Here is a 22,444-nt window from a genome sequence, read left to right as displayed (position 1 = left end):
CACAGGTGAAGTGACTAATTTTATTGGGGCCCCAAAATCAAACATTTAATAGAAGTAGAGTGTTCATCAGGGCATCTACACAACCAGTTGTCCATGCTCCAACTACCAACTGAATACAGAATTTCTTGTTCATGATTCTCAAGTAAAGTGGAGGGTGACATATGGCAGCGTATTGGTCATAAGCCATTGCTGAAAGTATAACAGTCTCAGTACAGCCTGACAAAACAAAGAAAAAGATTTGTGCAAAGCAGCCATTTGCAGAAATGGTCTTCTGCTCAGATTGGACATCTAGCAATATTTTTGGCACTGTGACTGAGTAATAACACATGTCAACACAGGATAAATGAAGAAGAAGGAAGTACTTGGCGGTATGAAGGTGAGAGTCAACCCTTATCACTACCATGATCCCAATATTTCTTAATTGGGTAATTAAATAAATAAGCAAAAATACCAAGAAAAGTAGAATCTGGAGCATAGGGTCATCATAAAGTCCATGAGAATAAATTCAGTCGTTCTTGTTTGTTTTTTGCATTGATAGTTATTATTTGAACTTGTGAGAAAAAAAAAAAAATTATAAATCACAGAGGCTGCAACGACTTAAACAGGAAGCCAAAATGTAGGAGAAAATAAAAACAATTGAGTTAGTTATCTGTCCATCCACAAATTTTAGGGAGAATCATTATTTTTTGAGTTTTCAAAGGATCAGAAGAAAGACTGGTATCCAAATTTCATAAAATATCAATAGAGTGGAATGTTAATCCAAAACTCATTTTTCAGATTCTCATTTTAAACTCTATGTAGATTTTCAATGATCAGCACAGAAGCAAGGAATAAAAGAAGCTTATAAAATATTTATTTCTGTCGACATATGTGGGATCATGAAGATGAGGAGTAGAGTATTATAAGTAAATTGAATGGTTCAACATTTCACACAAGCCAAACAGCACTCCTTTAGGACATTGGTGGAGATAAGGGTTGAGATCAAAGCAGAAGATGCTAAAAAAAAAGGAGCATTATGTAACCATTATGTCAGAAACAAATTTGGAGAGCTAAGATATAAGATGAAAGGGCAACATCTAAAAATGTGTGTACACGTGCGCGAGTGCTTAAAAAATAAATTCTTGTAGTGCCTGTTTTCAGCAGCAGCTGAATGTTTCCCTTAATATGGAAAAGTATGGGGAATGAAATGGTAATATTGCAATACTATCGCACAAAAGTCAGGCAAGGATGCCATATTGGCATATTGTGTTCCACTTGGACCTCCCCATCTTGCAAAACAGACGAATACCATACCTGTGTATTTGTGGAGAAATTAGCAAAAGGCTTGTGGACAATCAAAAGCACGGAAAACTTCTTTTATTAAGAAACAGTGAAAAGAACAGGGAAGGAATACTTTCTGATGGAAAATCATAAGACTGGATGCAATTAAACTATAGACTTCTTTGAGATTTTAAGTTGCTTAGAAATCCTGAGATTTCAGGGTCAGCTGTCACATTAATATGTATTTGTTATCATCAAGACAAAGATAAAAAGGAAGAAACTCACCCAAAATTCTGCATGCAGATCATAGATGGAAATTTAATGCCCGCCTTGCAAAATGCATGTGAAAAAGGCAGAAGTTTTAGTCTTTGCCTCATATACTCTCCTTCCTTCTAATAATTTATGACGACCACACGTTTGCAGGTATTCACATCCAAGTTCTTTTTGGGGTGAGGATATGGGGCATAGGAGATGGATCTATTCTATATCAATGCCTTTCTTTCTGCTTCTTTAGTAGAAAAAAGATGTTCCTTTACCAACAGTTGACCATTATTTCCAGAATGATGGTTGAAACATCTCATTGGTTTTAGGATGGCCATTAATTGTTCCTTGCATCAATGGACCCTTGCAAGTGAACTTCTGCAAAATGTCTGTCACATGAAAAACCCAAGCTGTTTTATATTGAAACTGAGAGAAAAAAATTCCCTTGACATCACATTGGAATTGGATTGGCCTGTGTGCACCTCCAAAATAATTGCTGGAAAACACTCAAGCCATGAGGACTAGAAAAAGGCACTGAGTCTCTATTTTCACTGGGGACAGAAGGTATTAGTCACCATACTGTCTTACAGTCATCATCAAAATGGCTGTGCTCTTACTTTAATAATTTCTAGGGTCAGTTTTTTTTAACAGCAATGTTACAGCGGGGTCCTACAGGAGGGCTGTGATCGCCTTAAGGCCCCCTATTCCATGCCAAGTTGGCCCAAGAGCACCCTCTGTTACTCGCCCGCCACGTCTTTGATATTTAAATGCTCGCCATGCCTTCACTGGGCTTCTCAGTATAACAGCCCCCTCTCTAGGGCTCGCCATGCCCTAACTAGGGCTTCTACCACGCCCCAAGCTTTGCATTTGGAATGGACGTTGGTCTGTCTCTCTATCTGCACTCAAGCCCGTTTCTCAGGTCTCTTCTGTACTGGTGCCCTTTTCTGAGACCTTCGCTATCCCTGCCCCCTCCTGGGGCTCTGTGCCCAGTCTGGGCCTTCTCCGCAGTGCTGCCCTCTCTCCGGGGCCTTCTCTGTACGATTGCCTTCTCCTCTGGGGCCTTCCTTAAGTGCTGCCCCCTCCTGGGGCTCGCCATGTCCACACTGGGGCTTCTCAATATAACAGCCCCCTCTCTGGGACTTGCTACACCCACACTAGGGCTTCTCAATAAGGCTCTCCCCTCTCCGGGCTCACCACGCCGGCACTGGAGTTCTCAATAAGGCGCTCCCCTCCCCAGGGCTCGCTGTGCCCAACTTGGGTTTTCCAATAATGTTGCCCCCTTTCTGGGGCTCACCACGCCCGCATTGGGGCTTCTCAAATGCCCCCTCTCTGAGGCTGGAGTCTAAGCACCCCGTAAGCTGCACCCTTACTGGTGCTGGGGACCTCACACTCCACTGTGAGGCCCCTTTGAGGATACTGAGCCCTCACTGATGCCAGGGTCCCCACACCGCTGTGGGTCCCCTATGAGGCCTCTTCCAACCCCTTATAGCCTCACCCAAACCACCGGTGTAACATCAAAACCCAACAAACTCGAGCCTCTTGGCTACAACTGAAACAGAAGCCACCTGGCTACAACAATATAAACCACCTGGCTACAACTTTACCTCATTGCTCAAGCCTCCAGAGCTGCCATGAGCTGTACTTGCAATCAGGCTTCTTCCTGCATCCTGGCTGAGGGAGCTCCTGCCTCTCTGGCTGCTGGCAGCAAACTGCCCTGGCCTCAGCTCCTGGGCTTTATAAGAGCCAGGCCTTGCCCCTTACAGCCAGCTGACCGCTGGCAGGTGTGGGTCGTTTGCTCCCTCCAGTTGCCCTGGCAACCCACAGGTGGGCTCTTATTCCCTGCTAGGGCTCTTTTCCCCGGCAGTTTCCCCTCTCTAGAAGTAGGGCATCTCAGTGCTCTGTGACAAGCAACATGGTCTACTTTCATGCCTGCTTTTATTGGTACAAATGAGGCTTAGCTAATTTGAACCCATGTAACCAAGAAGCATTTTAGACCCATACTTCTTCCTCTCTCTCCCTTCCTCTATTCACCCATGGATACATTAATAAGCTTAGCTAGGATTTTGAAAAGGGGGGTGTAGATGGTGTGTTTTTTCAGCGCATTTAACACAACACATTTTTTCCAGGTAGAGAGAAACTACAAAGTTTGTTAAAATGTGATGGGCTGAGGGATGTGTTATTTGGGCTCAGATCAAAGTAAAAACATACAATTGGACTGCACATTCATTTTCTATATCAAATACTATGTGTAGAAAACCCAACAAACTAGGCTAATATAATCCAAGTGTGTTGCTTATTTAGTTCTGTAGTCCTTAGAAGCCAATGCACATCTCTTTCAGATTCATAAAATCTTAGATTAAAAAATAAACTCTCTCCTTCCTGAGCTTCACAGGAAGTTATTTCCACAACGGAGTCAAAGTTATTCATTAGAGTTAAAAACAGTCAACAGGTTTGTAAAACAGGAGCTACATTACCAGGAGGAGCTAGCAGACAGCAGATTTACAGAAAGAAGATCAGTTTAATTTGTGGAACATGAAGGCTATTAAAACAGGAGAAAAGGTTGATAACGTCTGTGGAAGGAAGAGTTTAGAAGAAATCACATAGATTATAATGAGCCATAAAGTCAAGTGACTCCTTCATCGCTGCCTGAAGAGAAATGCTGCTGGTAATGGCAGGCAGTTGTTTTCAACCTTGGGGTGGACCAGGAATCAAAGGGGGATGCAACTGTATGACTGCACTCTCTACCCTCACCTACATTTGCCCCTGGATGAATTTCTGATCCCACTGAAACCTATTCACAGAGTGGCTTGGTTGGTTCTCCTTCCACATGCACAGTTTCTACTGGAATAATTCCTAAGGTCCGTACCATAATCAGTGTCTCATTATGGTGGGCCCTGATTGTGTTGGGCCTGATCCTGTTTGACTTACTAGGTCATTAAGTATACTTAGGTGCGTAGGTGTGATCCTGTTCCACCCTTCTCAGGTTCCCAAGTATTGCAACTGTGGAAATTGCCACCAGATTCATGAGAGAAAAATTTCATGTAGGGCGAGACCAAAAATGAAAGCAGTTTGCAGATGAAGTATGATTGACATATAAGCTCCAGAACATAGCAAGAGCTAAATCCTATTTAATTTTACGTGCCTCCATAGAGCCAACCAGCAAGCAACTTCGCTGATGTTCATCCTCCATTTTATCCAATGACTTAAATCCAAGGTACAGTGCCTCAACTTCAAAAGGAGGACGAGAGAAGAGATTAAGTAAGGCTGAATCTGACACAGCGATCAGACTACTGGAACTGAAAGATGGAGACATTCAGATTCAAACACCTTCTGGGTGAGGAGACATAGGGCCTGGGTGCCCTACTTCCAAGTCATGTGGCTATTGAAGTTGCCTCATCTTCCTCCTGGGGTTTCCAGAATGTATGGCCGTGTAAGTGCATACATAGGTGTGTAGCTACCCAACGAGGGAGTACGCCTGCAGCATATGTATCATCTTTGTGTTTATGCTTACACATCCACACGGCACCTAATAGACTTGCAAACTTCATGTACGGGCCAACAAGGCTTCTTGCGTGGCTGTAGCCATTTATGCACAAAGGATGCTAAAATTCCACCCCTATTACATTTCTTTAATTTAGTTTACCTAACAGCTCAGCCACAACTCTGTTAAAGCAAAGCTAGGGTTAATCATCTCTGATACACCCCATGGTCTATAGTCTCAGGAACAGAGAAATGAAAAAGGCCCTGAGAAAAGCCTTCTCACAGAAGACACTCTGCGTTCATTTCTTGTGATGCCACCTGGATTTTCAATCTGCATGTCTGCACATTAATCAAAGTACCTTTAGGGGAGATAGTTTGAGAGCTGTTAAATGATCAGAACAGTTGCAGTGGGCAGAGTGTGTAACTCAGTCAGTGGTAGCCTTCCCTCTCAATACTGTGTTGTGTGGGGCGTTGAATACTACTCAGTATGGGATGCTCTCTTCAGTTGATGAGTGCTTGTTCAGTGGATGAGTGCTGGTATGCTGGAGGCCAGTGTACATCAGTGACAAAGATGGATGGTAATTAGGTGTTGTGCTCTCTTATACATCAAATTTGGTGCTCATATGGTATTTGAAATTATGTTGCAGCAAGCAATATAGTTGGCCAGTAGGGGCACTCTTCCTTTGGAGTTACTAAATGACCCCACGTATTCCTGTAGTCTTGTCCTTGGTAATGTAAGACTGATGTTGTAGCTGTGTTGGTCCAGAAATTATCCAAGAGGTAAGGATTGCTTAGGGGGATATCTTTTATTGGAACAGCTATGCCTTGCATTGAAAAGCTTGTCTACCTTTTTTATTCCAAATACATCATTGGTACAATAAACATACCATCGTAAGAAATCCTTGCCCTCACATCTTTTCCTTGTAAATATGAGGTCCTAATCTCTACTCTGTCTTAAAGTCCTCTCTGACTTTTTGCATACTATAAGATCCACCTAATTCACCTTTTGACATCTAAGTGGACTTAGTGTTCCTATTCCACCCCTCTCATTTCCCTTGGGAGGGGACAGGCAGTGGGGGACATTAAAATACCTACTTTGATAACATGCCATCATCTTAACTTTAAGAATAAGCACAACAAGCAGTGAGCAGGAGGTCACATCTTATCCATGTTTTGGGTCAACTCTTTTTTTCTGACCTTAACATTTTACTCCTGGCATTGGAACCAAACTACTATTTCAGAAATTATATTCTGCATATAGTGGTAGTGTTGGAGTGATGTAGGCCAGGAATTATGAAAGAAGAAAGGATTCTAATAGGTGAAATCTATCTTTTATTGGATCAACTATATGGCTGGAATAATTTTAGAAAAAAACTTTCAAATGCAAGGCACTTTGTCTTCATTTGAAGACTTGTCTAAAACTATCCCATCCATGTAATTGCTCCAATAAAAGGTATAACCCACAAACATTTTTGTCATTTTGCATATGAAAAATTGTAGATGGGTTTTCCTTTATATGTTTTCATTCCTGCCCTGCCCTGTTATTATGAGTATTCTTTTTTAATTAAATTCTATTTCCTTGTACTCGCTTTAAAGGAAACTGCAGCATTTAGGCAACCCAGCTGCATAAGAGTTATTTTTAGCGTATAAATATACTTTGGGATTTTTATTCCAGGTTCAGTGCCAAAGCACTAGCATGCACATGTTCACTAAACATGCCCAGTTGGGCCCCACTCTAGCTACTAGTTCATTACTCGGGCATTACCCAGCCCTAGTTGTGACCTGCGATCTTGTGGACGCCAGAGAAAACACTACAAGGACACACTGAAGGCGTACCTCAAGAAAATATACGCTAACATCAAGAGCTGGAAGAAGTTGGCTACTAAGAAACTCCAATGGTACCTCAGTTTCAACCAAATGACAGCCTGCTTTGAGGTAAAACATCTTGCCCTCAAAGCAGAGAAGAGAGAGTAGAGGAAGCAAAAGGAGAGGACTCTGGCCCACAGCCTACTCTCCCCTGAGGTAAGATGTGCAGCTTCTGTGGGCAGATCTGTGGCTTAGGGATTGGACACTGAAGCAACCTCAAGACCCATCAATGACCTATGGTAGAGATCACCCTTGAATCAAGGAATTGCTGATGATGATGATCCAGCCCTCCTTGTGAAACTGGCCCATTGGGCTGTCAAGAGAGGCAGATATGTATAGCCAGGAGCAAGAGGGCAAAGGATATGTGGGTAAGTGAGGTGGATACAGCTTTGGATGGAACATAACCATTGAGTCGAGCCTGGGTCCTTGATCTTAATGGAATAGAAACTTCCCTTCTTCTAAATATTTTTTATCTAACAAACAGGGCATTGTGCCACATGCTGCTTCAACAGGAAGGCTGGAAAGGAATTTGATTTAATGACTGTAACTTGGTGTTTAGTGTACTTTGCTGGGAAGTGGGAGTGGGGCAGGGGTGCAGGTACAAACCTTCAGTGAGTTAAGGGGCTGGGAACCCAATCTCTTCTTCCTATGGGCAAGTGCCCTGACCACTGGATTACTGGGCACTCTTCTTTCTCCATATTGTCCCTAACAGGTCCTCCTACAGATACAAAGGAAAATGCCCTACAGGGCAAAACACAATCCCAAACTTTTGCATAAATACCAAAATATGCCATGTAAGTTAGGTGGGCAACTAACATTTAGGTATGTAAAGTGAAATAGAATTTAGCTCAATGGCCTTTGTTGAATTAGTAAAGTAATAGGAAAGAAAATATTATCATGTGAATATTCTGTGGAAAAAATGTTGACTTAGCAGATAATTATGCAGACAAGATTCTTTGGGTAAATCAGATATCTTTTATTAGACCAACTCAAATAGTTGGAAAAATTCTTCTTAGGAAGCTTCCAGGCATAAATACCCTTCGTCAGGCTGAGGAAGCATCTGCAGTTGCTGGGTGGAATGATTACTATTTGTTGCATCCAGGAAGAGCGCACACCAACTGCAGATGTTTCCTCAGCCTGATGAAGGGTATTTATACTTGAAAGCTTGCTAAGAAGAATTTTTATAACAATTTGAGTTGGTCTAATAGAAGATAACTGATTTACCCAAATAACCTTGTCTGCATATGTCCTTACACCAACAGGGCTACAACCTAGACCCACGTAATTATGGACATTTATACATGTGCCCAGGGAGGGGGGAGGCTGGAGTGATTTAATTAAAATGGTTCTAAGAAAGGGAAATGCTTTTGAATCATTTGAAAGGTATGACCTGTGGAAGAATGGCCATGGATTCTATGGCTAATCCAGGAGATGAACTCAGATCTCCTGCTGCTTGGTACAGTATTGGACACACAGATCCACCTTTCCTTTTTTTGTTGTTGTTTTTTTTTTTTTTTGGTTTTTTCATTTTGTTTCTAGCATTTTTCAATCAAGGAATTGGTTTCCATTGATTTGAGTTGGCAGGTCTTTTTTAAGTAACAATGATGCTAACCTAAATGTAGTAAGCTGTTTCACCTAATGCAATATGGCACTGCTTACATCTATCCTTCAGTTTCTATATTTAGACAGAGATAATGTCCCCAGAGCTTGCTCTAACGAATGAGAATAAATGCCACATCTCCCTTTTGATCCCTGGAAATCAGAAAGCAGAAGCTGCTTGTCGAGGATCTATGTAAAGGTACAATCTAAGGGACAGAAAGGTAGGATCCTACCAAACGCTGATTTCCATTCTCGTTCTACAAAGACGTATAAGGATAGACACATACCATGTTCATGGGTGTGGAATAGGATATAGAACAGACTAGAATAGAGTGTCAAGGTCAAATCCTCAGCTGCTATAAATATATGCATTTCCATCTACTTCAATAGAATTATGCTGATTTACATCGGCTGGGGATCCAGCAAACAATGTGCACTTCTGTTGTATTTTACCATTAAGGGAGAAAGAGATGAAGAATTAGGAGGGCACGGGGAAAGCAAATAAACTAATCATACTCTAAATCATTTCTCTCTCTGCCTCTCTCCCTTTTCCTCCCCACCAGTTATCTAGTGATTCTAACTACCTTACACCTGAAGTCCAAATCCATCTATAATGCCAACTAACCCAGTTTTTTTTAGTGACCCAACAGCCAAGGGTGTAATCTGATTTGTGTGAAATGAATCAGTGCTGTTTCCATTCATCTCCTACTGGACTGAGATCCTCTCTTGCTGCCTAATATCCTTGGAATGTATTCTGCAAATTTTGACTTATATGAGCAGTCTATATTTATACAACAAATGTTTTTAAATATATATATATATTTTTATGATTGATTTATGTTAAGACAATGGCAGAACAGAGAAGTTTTTTTGTGGCAATGGACTTGTCTGCCTCCTATGGGAGAATAACAAGAAGAAATTGATTCCCTAAGCATTCACTCCAGGAGATTTCAGTTTGCAAGTACCATAGTACCCAATCCTTCCAGTACTGCTGCATGTATATAGTTTCACTGAGAGGTGTGATCAGGGGCAGATGAATTACGCTAGATTTCTTGAACAGAACAGTGCTTATTCCATGAGTGATCCCACTGATATCAGTGGGGTGAATTATTCATAAAGTGAGATGACATTCAATATAAAAGGTATCAGAATCTGGTTCTTACAGATTGAAGTTGGAGGTAAGCTCGGAAAGCTCATTCCAGCTGATGTTCAGCACAGCACAGGACCTGCACCATATTAGGAAAAAGTGAGCATGAAGATTGTGTGTGTTACAACAGGGAAAAAAATGATGGTTGCATGTAACAGATGGTGTGTGTTTGTGTGTGTGTTTGAATAAGTGTATGTTTGTGTGTTAGTGTCTCTGTACATGTCTGTTGTCTGTGTGGTAACCTGTACATATGAGCATGAAGATTGTGTGTGTTACAACAGGGAATAAAATGATGGTTGCATGTAACAGATGGTGTGTGTTTGTGTGTGTGTGTTTGAATAAGTGTATGTTTGTGTGTTAGTGTCTCTGTACATGTCTGTTGTCTGTGTGGTGACCTGTACATATGAGCATGAAGATTATGTGCGTGTTACAAAAGAAAAAAAATGGTGGTTGCATGTAGCTGATGGTGTGTGTGTAGGTGTGTTGGCATTTCTGGACATGTCTGTTGTCTGTGCGTGGTGTCCTGTGCATATGACTGTGTGGTATCATGTTCCATAATGGAACTGTCTCATTGCTATTATTAAAAGCGGCGCTCTTGAGTATTTTTGTGGCCTTAATATGTTTACGTGGCAAGGAATTCAGGGAGCAAAAGTACAAATATCAACAAGAAAAAAAAAAAGTCTGAGTAGGCAATGCAGAGTTTACCCCGTGGATTTCAATGAATGATTCAGATGTCTGAGGAAGTTCTAAGGATGGTTACCGTAGCTCTTATTTACGCTATGCGGTCCAGAAGCTTTTCATTTTGGTCATTCACAAACCAATGTGCTATTCTGTCTGAGTACGAGCAGCAGAACCTGCCCCCAGGAAAAGAAGGGAGGGTTGTATTTTCAGACGCAGAGCTGCCTGAATATGAGCACTCAGGTGGCTAGTGAAATTTGAAACTGCACTTAAAATTCACTAGGCACTGGTTCACTTTAATTTTCAGTGGATATTAGCCACTTCACCTGCCTAGGTGATTTTTTGGGAGGGAAAATAAACATGTTTGGTGCTCATCTGTATCCATAGGTATGTAAAAATGGCTTTATAAAAATGGCTGTGGGTGAGGTCTGAGGAGTATACTCAGAATTCAGACCAAAGAAACCTGTTTATTGAACTGCTGATGCTCTCTAATGTGGATATTAGATGACCTTTTTTTTTAAGGTTGATGTGGTGAGCATCCTAATCACAGAAATTGGAATTTATTTACTTATGGAAGTTGTTAGGTCCCCTTATATGCTGTCCAAATGGAATAAAGTTTTCCACAATTCAGTTCTTCTGATTCTGAGTGGATTCACAATGTTTAAATGACCCTATTTGGGCTTTGCAGCAGTACATACAGGGAAGCCACACAGAAAATTAAATTTTTAAGTCTATATTTCTACTTAGCTTTGGGGTGTCTGGATCTGGTCTTTCACTGCAGGCTGATCTCAAATATGCCCACAGAAACCACTCCAGGGACTAAGCAGTGTTTGCTATTGACATCTGACTTCATTGACTTCTTCCACCCTTTTCAGATTAGCGTCCAGGAATCCATGGAGAAAACAAACCATACTTCAGTGACAGAATTCATCTTGCTGGGATTTGGCAGCCCCCAGAAAATCAAGATCCTTCTCTTCATGCTTTTCCTGTCCATCTACATGCTGTCACTCATGGGGAATTTCCTCATTATTGGCATTGTCCTGACGGATCCCCTCCTTCAGACCCCCATGTATATCCTCCTGGGGAACCTCTCATTCCTGGAGATTTGGTACACATCAGTCACTGTGCCCAAGCTGCTGGGCAACTTTTTGTCCAGAAGTATCACCATCACCATAAGCGGCTGTGTGACTCAGTATTACTTCTTCTTCTCCCTAGGAGCAACTGAATGCTTCCTCCTTGCTGTCATGGCTTATGACCGCTACTTGGCCATCTGCAACCCACTGCGTTATGCCACCATCATGAGCCCCAAGTTGTGCCTCCATCTTTCTGCCAGCTCTTGGGTTTGTGGCTTCCTTTCCCCGCTCCTTCCCACAATCCTAATCTCCCAGCTATCATTTTGTGGCCCTCAGAAAATCAACCATTTCTTTTGTGACTCGGACCCAATCTTCAAGTTGTCCTGTTCTGACACGTATGTGCAGGAAGCTGTTGGGTATACTTGCAGCTCCGTGGTCATCTTGAGTTCTTTCCTGCTTACTATGTCATCCTATGTTAACATTGTGGCCGCTATTATAAAGCTGTCGTCTGCAAAAGCTCGGAAAAAAACTTTCTCCACTTGTGCCTCTCATCTCACAGTGGTAACCATCTATTATGGGACAATTATCTTCAGTTATGTCAGACCCCCGGCCAAATATAAATTTGACTTGGGCAAAGTGGTGTCTGTCTTCTATTGTGTCATTACCCCACTACTAAACCCTTTGATCTATACTCTAAGGAATAACGATGTGAAAACAGCAATAAGGAAAACTTTGTTGAGGAGGAGATCAATCATATGGAAAAACAACCACGATACTGATGGTGTTGTAAAATAGAAAGGAAAATTTGGGTGGGAGTTTCAAAAGTTACTAAATGCCAAAGTTATCTGATACGTGTTTAGGCACTTATGATGTAGGTGGGGGCTTACTCGGCTTCATAAAAGCTCCTTGTGAAAATAAATCCAATTGATATCAATGTGAAGTAAGTATTTAAACGTTTCATTTTTTTTTTTGCAGTAGCAATATAATACAAATTTGTCCAGTATTACCACAAGTTTAACTGATTTTTATTTGACCTGTGCTCCAAAACCACTTTCAAGCTTTTGAAAATATTATCTTTGTATGCTTCAGTTGGTTAGAGATGACTACTGGGATTTCGAATGCTTATTATGAGAAATGGGCATATAATCTCCTCCAGCTGTTTTGAAAATCCTAAACAGAACGTCACCACTGCTCAGTGACTATTTGCTACCCTTTCTGTCTCATAATTGCCTCAACATCCTGTTGCTCTTGTTCACATTGAGTGAATCTGCACAAGACGCTACATAGCAGTAGTGATAGCGGGCATGATGTGTGATGCTGCTGCAATGAGCCACTGTGCAGTACCTTGTTGCTACTGTGCAGGAGGGTCGGAAGTGACCTGTGCGCTGCTGAGACTGTGCCGTCGGGTGCACGTGTAGATGCATCCACTGAGAACAAGAGGTGAGTCATGTACTTGGGTCCAATAAAAAAATATTTCCTGCTGTATTCAGGGAACTCATCATCTGGGAGTGAGGAACAAGAGGACCTGGGGTATTAGCTGATCATATAATGACTTTGAGCCATCAATATAATGTCACCATGAAAAAGACAAATGCAAAAATGCAATCCTAGGATATATTAGGTGAGATATTCCCAAAAAGAGAGAGAGAGTATGGATGTCAAGGGCCTGGTAAGGCTGCATCTGGAATACCATATGCAGCTCCAGTCACAGTGTTCAAAAGTGGGAACGTGGTTTCTGATTATAGGTACGTCAGGAAGGGACAGCTAAAACTATTGGATATTAAGCGCAACATAGGCACAAGTACAAGTGGGTACAAACTGGACCTGAATAAATTGAATCAAGAAATTAGGAGGTTCCTAACCAACAGAGCACTGAAATTCCGCGATAGCCCCTCAATAAGGATGGTGAGTATTGAAAAAAATAGATCTTGTTTCAGGATGGAGATTGATCTGTTTGTGCAAAGAGTTGTATGACATAGTTACCCATGACAGCACAGGGCTAGATTTGATAGGGGGGTCAGACTTGATGATCTGTTCAGGCCCCTTCCAACCCTAGAAACTATGAAACTATAAAAACTAGACAGCTGGGGCCAAATCTGATTTCATCTTTAAGTGCCTGAGTGTCACAGATTTTAGCTCCTATTTCTGTCTATGTAGCATACACCAGAAAGAAAGGCTGGGGCCCTCCCACCTTTTACCTCAAAAGACTAGTGGTTAGGGCACTTGCCAAGGGTATAGGAGACCCAAATTCTAGGGGGCCTTTATCTAGAGGGAATTTAAAATTGTATCTCCAACTTTGAGCCTAAATGGTCAAACAATCTGGCCATGAGCTAGATGCCATTCCTCTTTTTGAAGCTGTCCCACTGGGTGGCCAAGGGAGAAAGATCTCTAAGTGTCAGGAGAAGTGTAAACTAAAAGGAGCATGACTCAGTGAGAGGGATGCTGATTAGAAAGGAAGATTACTGTGAGTTGAGCTCTTCCCCATCACCCCACCGCAATGAGATGAATATTTCCCACTACTATCTATCCATTTGATCCAATTAATTTTAAATGCCAGGTGTTAAAAGCTAACGAGGAGAGGGCTTTGGGTCAGAACCCAGGATTCCCTCTTCTTTCAGAGAAATGTTCCCATTACTGAATGACTCTTCTTCAAACTTGCTTGTTTCCTGGCCCAGCACATTTTTATTCTCTTCATTTACCAGTGGGCCAAGTATAAGAGGAGAGAGGAGATTCCCTTTATGTAATGGCTAACCCATGGCCTTGGTAGTTAAAGTGCTTAACTGGGAAGGGATAGATGCATATCTATAATCTTCTGGGTAAAGGGAGTCTAGAATCCTAGTCTCACTTCCAGGATTTTTGCCCGGAGCATTATGCTGTTGAAATAAGATGTGGTAGGGTCCTCTTCCTCCATTCCCCACCCCTCCTGGTTATGGACAGATCTAGTTTGGAAATTAATCTAAAATATGCATTTTTGAAAAAAAATGCCAATGGCATTTGTGCAGAAAAGGTCAAATAGAATTTGGCTTCTGATATAAATTGGCACAGCTCTATTGAAATCAGTATAACTTGCACCACATAAAAAGCTGAGGCAACGTTTTAAAAACCCTGGCCAGGCTATTCAATGCTGTGCTTTTATTTTCTTTGGTGTATCCAGCAGCCTGGCAGCTGCTCCATACCCCACCACAGCCCAGGGTGCAGAAGGGTCAATTATACCTATGCTGGGTGCCCCGATCCCCAAGCTACAGAGACATGTTTCCTCTACTTTGCTGTCTCTGTAACCCTATGTACCTTGTTCTCTTGATTGTCCAGTAGCCCGGCTTCAACTAGGTGGGTGGACAGGGTCCCCATCACAGCATAATTATAGCCTAATCGCTATATTACTTCTCTGAAAGTTGTGAGTTTGAACACCCTTAGGGTAAGGAGAGCCTATAACTCTGTTATCCTATATCCTGGGCAAGTGCTCTAACAAGCAAGATGTTATATAGAACAGGGTTTGGCAAAATATGGCCCATGGGCCAGATCTGGCTTGTAAAGAGATTGGATTCAGCCCATGGCAGCTCCAGGAATCAACTGCATAGTCAACACAGCAACACTAAGACCCTTGGAAGACAACCTCTGCTGCCTGACTGAAGTTTTTTGCTTTGCTGCAGCAGAGGCAGCATCCACAGGGTCCTAGCACCAGCTATTTCTACTTATTCCCTTCTCAGCATCTGCTGATTGCTCAAGGAGCGGGGTGTAAAGGTGTGGTCTGCAGAAGGGGCTGGGTTGCAAGAAGAGGTCCGTGGTGGCAAAAGACTGCAAATCCTTGATGTAGAATATGCCACCACCACCACCTCTTGTTGCTGTATTTTAAAGGGCATGCCCGTTGTCTGGACTCCTAGTTCTAGTTTTAACATCCACATGCAGAAAGAGGGTTCAGGGTCCCAGGTTCACAGGGAACAAACTAAGTCATGTAGCAAGGTGCCCAAGTCTGAGAAAGGAGAGGAGTTGCGATGCACTCATCTCTTTAGCACTGCATATTGGTTGGCTTAGGAATCTTTCCTCAGTTAGTCCCCCAGTCACTTTACAGTGGACTAACTGTCTCTGTAATCTGTATAAGGCAATTAGATACCAGACTCAGAACATTTAATTCAACTTTTAGACCTTGGTACCCAAAATTTAGATGCAGAAATGCTCAGAATTATCAAACTATTGAGTGTAATCAGAATGCATCGGAGCACGTGTAAAATGGTTCTATGTAGTCAGTGATGAGGAATAAAATGGTGCACCATGTTGATGTAATTTATCACAGTCTTTTGCAATAATCATATTAAAGAAAAACAGATGGCTGGGAAAAAAATGGGTTCCTATAGATGTGCTTGTTAGCATTCTAATTGTTATGGGTCAGAGCAAACTCGATTAACTGAGTCTGGAGCAGGGGCAGGCAATTATTTTGGGTGGAGCGCTGCTTACTGAGTTTTGGCAAACCATAGAGGGCTGCATGACAGGCAGCCAGGGGCAGCCAGATATTAATTTTCTCCTTTTTTTTAGGGGCCCCGTGGGCTGGATAGAATGGCCTGTCAGGCCACATCTGGCCCACGGGCTGCATTTTGCTCTCCCCTGGTCTGGAGTGTAATTACAACACTGCAGCGTGCTAAGTCCCCCACACTTTGAAATAGCCATGGAGGCATCAAATGAGCTTTAGTTAAAAGCAATGGGGGCTTAATAGAGTGGCTGTACAGTAATTTTAATTAGAGTGGCTGTACAGTAACCGCTCTAATTAAACACACAGACCCCTCCCCATCTCTGAGCAAATGTATAGGTAGTATAGGTTTTAACTGGTAACAGTGCAATGTGTTTATGCAAACTGTTATATAATTAACAAATATACTTAGCCCACACATACCACATGTACTCCAATATAAGATGAGGTATCTCCCCTAGACAGCATGGTGGGGAAAAGCCCTGCATCTTATATTAGCATATGAATCAAAGAAGGGAGCCAGGTGACTCTTGTGGCTCTGACTCTGGCCCTGAGCCTGGGTTGGAGCAGGAGTGAGACCCACAGCAGCCTCTTGCCTCACCTCTGCTTCTGCTCTGTGGCTTCTGCTTCCCACTCCCTCTCCCTGCCCCCTTCCCTTGCCACTACTGCCAGGTGCAGCTCAGTCCTGGCTCAGGCAGGCTTCACTCCTGGGCACAGAGCACATGGAAACACCTTCCCCTGGCTGACCATCAGCAGCGCTGACATGGGTGCATGGCCAGGCAATGGCCAAGCTTCCAGATGCTGTGCTCCTGGATGAAGTGGCCTGAGCAGCATCTGACAGTAAGAAGGTGGGAGGAAGGTGGGGTCAGAGACTGGGAAGCATAGAAGGAAAAGGCAGAGACTGGGGGTGGGGGGGAATTTGGGGGGAGGGCCAGACACTGTTGGGAGCTGGGGTGGGGGAGATTCATATGGCAGCAGGGGCGGGAAGGCTGGATGGGAAAGAAATGGGCAGGGCAGACGGCAAGGGTACCTGCCCCCCTCCCTCCCCCCACCGCTGTAGTAGTGGGGGTTGACTTCAAGACAACCTGCCAATACTTAGCTTTTCTACCCAGAAAGTGTAATGAATATATTATTTTTCTATATCTAGATTCTAATTATTGGAGAATCATCATATATTCAGGGCCATCTTATATTTGAGTGAATACAGTGTTATGTTTGATATGTTGTAAGATTTTATAAATTATCTATTCATATCACCTCATCACAATGTTCCTCAGTTTATTAATTCAACATGTCTACCTGCTCTGCAGAAAGTGGTGCAATTGTGTTTCAATGAGCTCGGTTACATGCGTTGGAATTCACCAGATGGGATAAGCAGACAAGGTTCCTTGGGTGAATTTGGTATCTTTTATTAGACATCAAATTCACCCAAGGAACCTTGTCTGCCTATGTCCTTAGACCAACACGGCTACAACCTACCCCCCTGCCAGATGGGATAAGGAGTTTTTTGTTCAATTTTACAGCTTTCAAATTATACATGAGTTAGACTTCTAAACAAGTAGTGTTTTCCCCGTCTCAGAGGAAGTGACAGCAAAAACCACAGAGCAAGTTTACATAATTTCTGATTTCATGGCCATCATATCATGCATACAAGACCTATGACAATAAATGATAACTTTCATGAAGGTTCTTCCTTTCTTTCTTCTTTCGCTGCTTCCTTTTTTTCTCAGCAACAGGGTTTCATCATGTTTCTAAAGTTTCAACTAAGTAAGAAAATAAGACAGGTTACAAAGCTGTGAGTTACATTTTTTGTCAAAACCTTATCAAATTAATTCCAAATTACTTTTCTGGAGGAAAACATGTACCAGGTACTCAAGTTTGATAGAAACCCATTCAGTGTTCTCTCTGTAGCAACCTATCTCCCAAGATATGGAATCACTTTCTTAAGGGCCACCTTGACTTCTTTATTCCTCAGGGTATAAACTAAGGGATTGAGAGTTGGAGTCACAAGAGTATACAGAGCAGCTACTAGCTTGTCCTTGTCAAAAGAATAGCTGGAGGTTGGCCTGATGGAGGTGTAGATGACAGTGGAGTAATAGAGAGACACCACAATGAGGTGACAAGAGCAGGTAGAGAGCTTTTTTCTTTCCTTCACATGTCTGGATCTTCATGATGACCTTGAGAACGAAGCAGTAAGAGAAACACGTCAATAGGAAATCCCCCATGGCTAGGAAATTGTCTGCAATGAAGCCCATGATCTCTTTGATCCTCACTGAGGTTCAGGAGAGGGCCAGCAGTGGTGAGATGTCTCAGAAAAATGGTTGATAATGTTGGGTCTACAGAAAGTCAGCCGCACAATCAAGCCAGTGTTCACCCAAGAATTGGTCACAGCAGTTATTGTCACCACAGCGGATAAACCCAAGCACACTTTTTTATTCATCATTGTACTGTAATGCAAAGGGTGGAAAATGGCCACATACCAGTCATAAGTCATGACAGTGAAAAGAACCACCTCAATGCCCAGACCCCATGTGAAAGAGTAGAGTTATGCTATGCACCCAAAGAAGGAGATAGTACTTGTGATGGTCATTAGATTCTCAAGCATCTTGGGCATGATGGTGGTGGTGCAGCTGATGTCTACTATAGCCAAGTGGAAGAGAAAGAAGTACATAGGCTTGTGCAGTCTGGGGCTGAATAGGATTGCGGCAATGATGGCAAGGTTGCCAAGCAAAGTGTTGACATAGATGAGGAGGAAGAAGAGGATCTGGACTTATGGGTGGATGGAGAGGCCCTGCATGATAAAACACTCATACCCCATATTGAATGCTTAATTGGTACTAGAGATTATAAAACCCTGCTCAAGAGAAGGGCTTAGCAAAAACAGGTTAAAATGGGGTTGGGGAGTATATCTTTTGCTGATCTTGGTGGGAGGCTGGGGGATGTGAGGCTGTAAAGCACATCAACAGTTTTCTACATCTAATGTAGATTAGCATTTGCTTTAGTGTCTTGAATCTCTAATCACATACATATAGGGTTTTTTGTAAAGATAAAACCAATGAGACATAATGGTCATTGGAAATGATAAAAAACCCTTCTTAGGAGAAGGGGTAACAAAATAAACTAGTAAATATTGTAAACGTTTTTGATAGAAACAAAGACTGAATTTAAAAATATATATTCTCACAGCTTTTGTACGGTATGGGGGTGGTGGTGGGGGTGTGTTATAAAGAGAAACCAGACCACAAAAAAAAAAAAGAAAAAGAAAAAGATGACCATTGTGTTCAGAGCTCTTTCTGTTTTAAGACTAAAGGAGTTATCTTTTACCAAAAGTCTTGCTGTAAAGATAAGGCCAACAAGGCATAATGGTCACAGGAAATGATAAAAAAAACACTTCTTAGAAGAAGGTTTAACAAAATAAATCAGTAAATACTTAAAAGATTTTGATGGAAATAGACTGAATTTAAAAATGTATATTCTCAGATTGTGTATGGTATGGGGGTGGTGGGTGTGTATCATAAAGATAAACCAGATCAAAAAAAAAAAAAGAAAAAAGCTGACCGGTGTGTCCAGATCTCCACGTGTTTTAAGACTAAATGGGTGGAGTTGTCTTTTAGTGGTGACTATTTTAAAACAGTTATATTTTACTTTATATGTACACTATTTTCCTTAATCTATTATTGATTTTTTTAATACAGAGGACTTACTTATTGCGTCATTTCATTTATATTACAGAGAGCTGATCAGGTGAGGAAGCCCCATGCAATATTACCACAGCAAGGTAAAAATTATTTTTAAATGGTGGGTTATTTGTGGCTGTGTTACTATAATCACACTAAGTTATAACAACTGTTTGTAACTGTTTGTTTTCCAACAGAACCTCTTCTTCTCAAATAGAAAAGCAGAACAAGCACATATAGTCATATTTTTTATCCAGTAATAAAAGGTAATTTTTCTGAAATCAGCTTCAGAAACTTTATGTGTTTCTTGTGGGAGGAGAAGCTGGCAGACATATACATCTCAGAAACAGTGTGCAGAGTGCTTTGAAAGATCATGATTACTACCAGAGCAAAAGGGTAAATTTTACTCAGAGAGGAGGTCGTCTGTGTAATTTGGACAGCAGTTGTGGCCTGTATCATAAGATGGGGAGCCATGGTAAACCTTGGGGTAAGAATGGGTGGCGAACCAGCAAGTGGATTGTGGGGCAAAAAGTAAGGGCCTGGTTAAAGAGGAGCGTGGGGAAGGCTAAAGACCGGTTAAAAAAAAAAAAAAAAAAGAGATGCCCTAGGGATCCCTCAAACACTTGTCTTCCTTCCAGTCCTGACCCTTCACCCCAACCCCTGGAGCCAGAGAGAGGGGGTGGAGAATATGGTTTAGGAAGCCCCTTAGAGGGTCCCTTCAATGTACCCCAGCCTCCCAGACCTGACCTTTCACCAGGACCCACAGAGCCAGAGAGGGGACATGGTGGCTATGATTTAGGAAGACCTTTAGAGGGCCACTCAAATGTTCCCAGGCCACCCAAAGCTCCCCCACCACCAAGACCTGAAGGGTCAGAGGGTTGGGATAACGCGTCTGGTGTGGAAGACAGTTTAGAGGACCCCTCAAGCGCCCCCTGGTCTCCTGAGTCAGCAGAGGATGTTTTACCAGACATACATATGGTGCGGGTGAGAAGGCAAGAGTGGGCTGTAGCCAGGTTTGGAGGCACGAGGTACACTGAGGAGTTCCCTTTTGTGAATCTGAAGCGTGTGCTGTTACACGTGGCATATGAAGCCATACGCCGAGGGGTGGAAGAAATTGTAGCAGCACTCTGCCAGAGATTCACAGGCAATGACTGTGCCCAGTTATGTATTCAGGCAGATAGCATGGCAAACTGCTTATACTCTCGAGCTATTAATTTAAACAAGATGATCCCAGAGCTATTTTTAGAGTGGTTCAGTAATCTGTTACAAAGCCAGAGAGAAATATTGCTCGATTCAACATTTTGGCTGGTTGTGGTCATTGTGGGAAGCCGGGGAGGTGGGAGCCATAGAGTTATAAACTCTATCCCCTATTCCCAGATCATTACTAAAAAGAGGAAGTATTTAATCGACTTGAATACCTATGATGCTAACCTGTGCTTTGCAGGCAGTCTATTGGCTGTTACAAAACATAGAGGGGCCAGAGATGTTGAACTGCTAGATGGTGCCAAAGAACTACATAGGAAATTAGGCATGTCTATGTATCAAAAGGCTACGCTCCACCACGTACCTTTTTTTGAAGACCTTGAACAGGTTAACATTCACATAGTGATGCGTAAGGAAAAAAATGGGTGGAGTGTATTTAAAACACAGGACACCCCCAGATACCCCGACACCTGTTTTCTTCTGCTTCTTGGTGAACATTATTATGGTATTTTGGACGTGAAAAAGGTGTTTGGCATAAGAAATTATTGCGATCCTTGTCAGACATTGTACAGCCATAGCCACACGTGCAGGTTCCAATGTCATCTTTGCCTGAGCCCAAACTGCGCTGAAAATGTGGGCAGGACATAGAGGTGCCCTAATTATAAGCTGTTCTGTCATTCCAAAGAGTGCTTAGAAAGGCATGTGGCCCTGGCCTCTGAAAATCGGATTGAATGTCGGACTAAAACTCTGTGCGATGAGTGTAAATCTTACCTGGACAAAAAGCATGAGTGCAAAGGGTGGCAGTGCAAACAGTGTTATGGGAAAATCATGGACGTAAACGAGCACTGGTGCTTTATGCATCAGATAAAGAGTCTGAAGAAGGCAAGGGGTACATTTTTTATTATTCTGAATGTGTGCAGGAGATGGGGATGCATGTGCCCAACTACATTTTACAAAGGAACTAAAGACAGGGGGGAAAAAAATCTCAGAAAGCTGCAGGCAAAACCCCCCAAAAGGCTTGTAATCTAAGCCCAAAAAGCTGAGAAAGCCCTTGGGAGTTTAAGGGTGAAGAGTGTCTGTCTGATTTTATTATGGTCTTTATGGATAAAAAGTTCAAGGACTACACCTTTATAGCCCACAACGCCAAAGGTTACGGTGTTTACTTCATTGTCAGCCAGTTATTGAAGGAAAAAATGGGCGTGAAACTAATCACTCAGGGCGGTAAACTCATGTGCATCGAAGTAACCAGGCTACGCATCCGTTTCATAGATTCTTTAAATTTTTTTGCCAGTAAAACTTAGCAGACTTCCACAGGTGATGGGGTTTGAAGGATGCAAAGGTTATTTCCCACATTTTTTTAACACGGCAGAAAACTGAAATTATGTGGGGCCTCTCCCAAAGATGGCGTACTACGGTGTTGAAAATATGATGTCCGGTGAGAAAGGACAGTTTTTAGAATGGTATCAGAATAACCGTGATTAGACCTTTGACATGCAAAAGGAGCTGGCCTGTTATTGCCAGCAGGACATAAACCTTTTGAAAGAGGCCTGCTGCCTCTACAGGGATGAGATTATGAAAATGACATGGTGGGTAGACCGAGTGAAAGTAGATGGTGAACTGCAAAATGTAGTACACTGCATAGATCCTTTCCAATACATCATGCTGGCCTCTGTCTGCACGGCCATGTACAGGTTTATGTTTTCGGAACCGCAGACCATAGCGCTTCTCCCCCCGGACA

The 22,444-nt window shown here is 42.4% G+C and overlaps 1 protein-coding gene and 1 pseudogene across 1 annotated transcript; one reads left to right on the top strand and one right to left on the bottom strand.

The window, feature by feature from the left end:
• Positions 1 to 11,184: 11,184 nt before the first annotated feature.
• On the top strand, positions 11,185 to 12,159 carry LOC106739582 (olfactory receptor 6F1-like). The gene has a single exon (XM_059714164.1). It carries the CDS (start codon positions 11,185 to 11,187, stop codon positions 12,157 to 12,159), a length of 975 nt encoding a protein of 324 aa, XP_059570147.1.
• A 5,582-nt stretch (positions 12,160 to 17,741) lies between these two features.
• LOC132243774 (olfactory receptor 13G1-like) lies at positions 17,742 to 22,424 on the bottom strand (annotated as a pseudogene).
• Between the last annotated feature and the right edge of the window lie 20 nt (positions 22,425 to 22,444).

This window comes from Alligator mississippiensis, chromosome 11, assembly GCF_030867095.1.
Source record: "Alligator mississippiensis isolate rAllMis1 chromosome 11, rAllMis1, whole genome shotgun sequence".
Lineage (NCBI taxonomy): Eukaryota > Metazoa > Chordata > Crocodylia > Alligatoridae > Alligator > Alligator mississippiensis.
The sequence above is the reverse complement of the archived record's forward strand: the minus strand, read 5'-3'. Positions and strand labels throughout refer to the sequence as shown.

What these genes read in the sequence shown, in the direction of transcription:
- LOC106739582 (XM_059714164.1), top strand. Translation starts at nt 11,185, where the DNA reads ATGGAGAAAACAAACCATACTTCAGTGACAGAATTCATCTTGCTGGGA.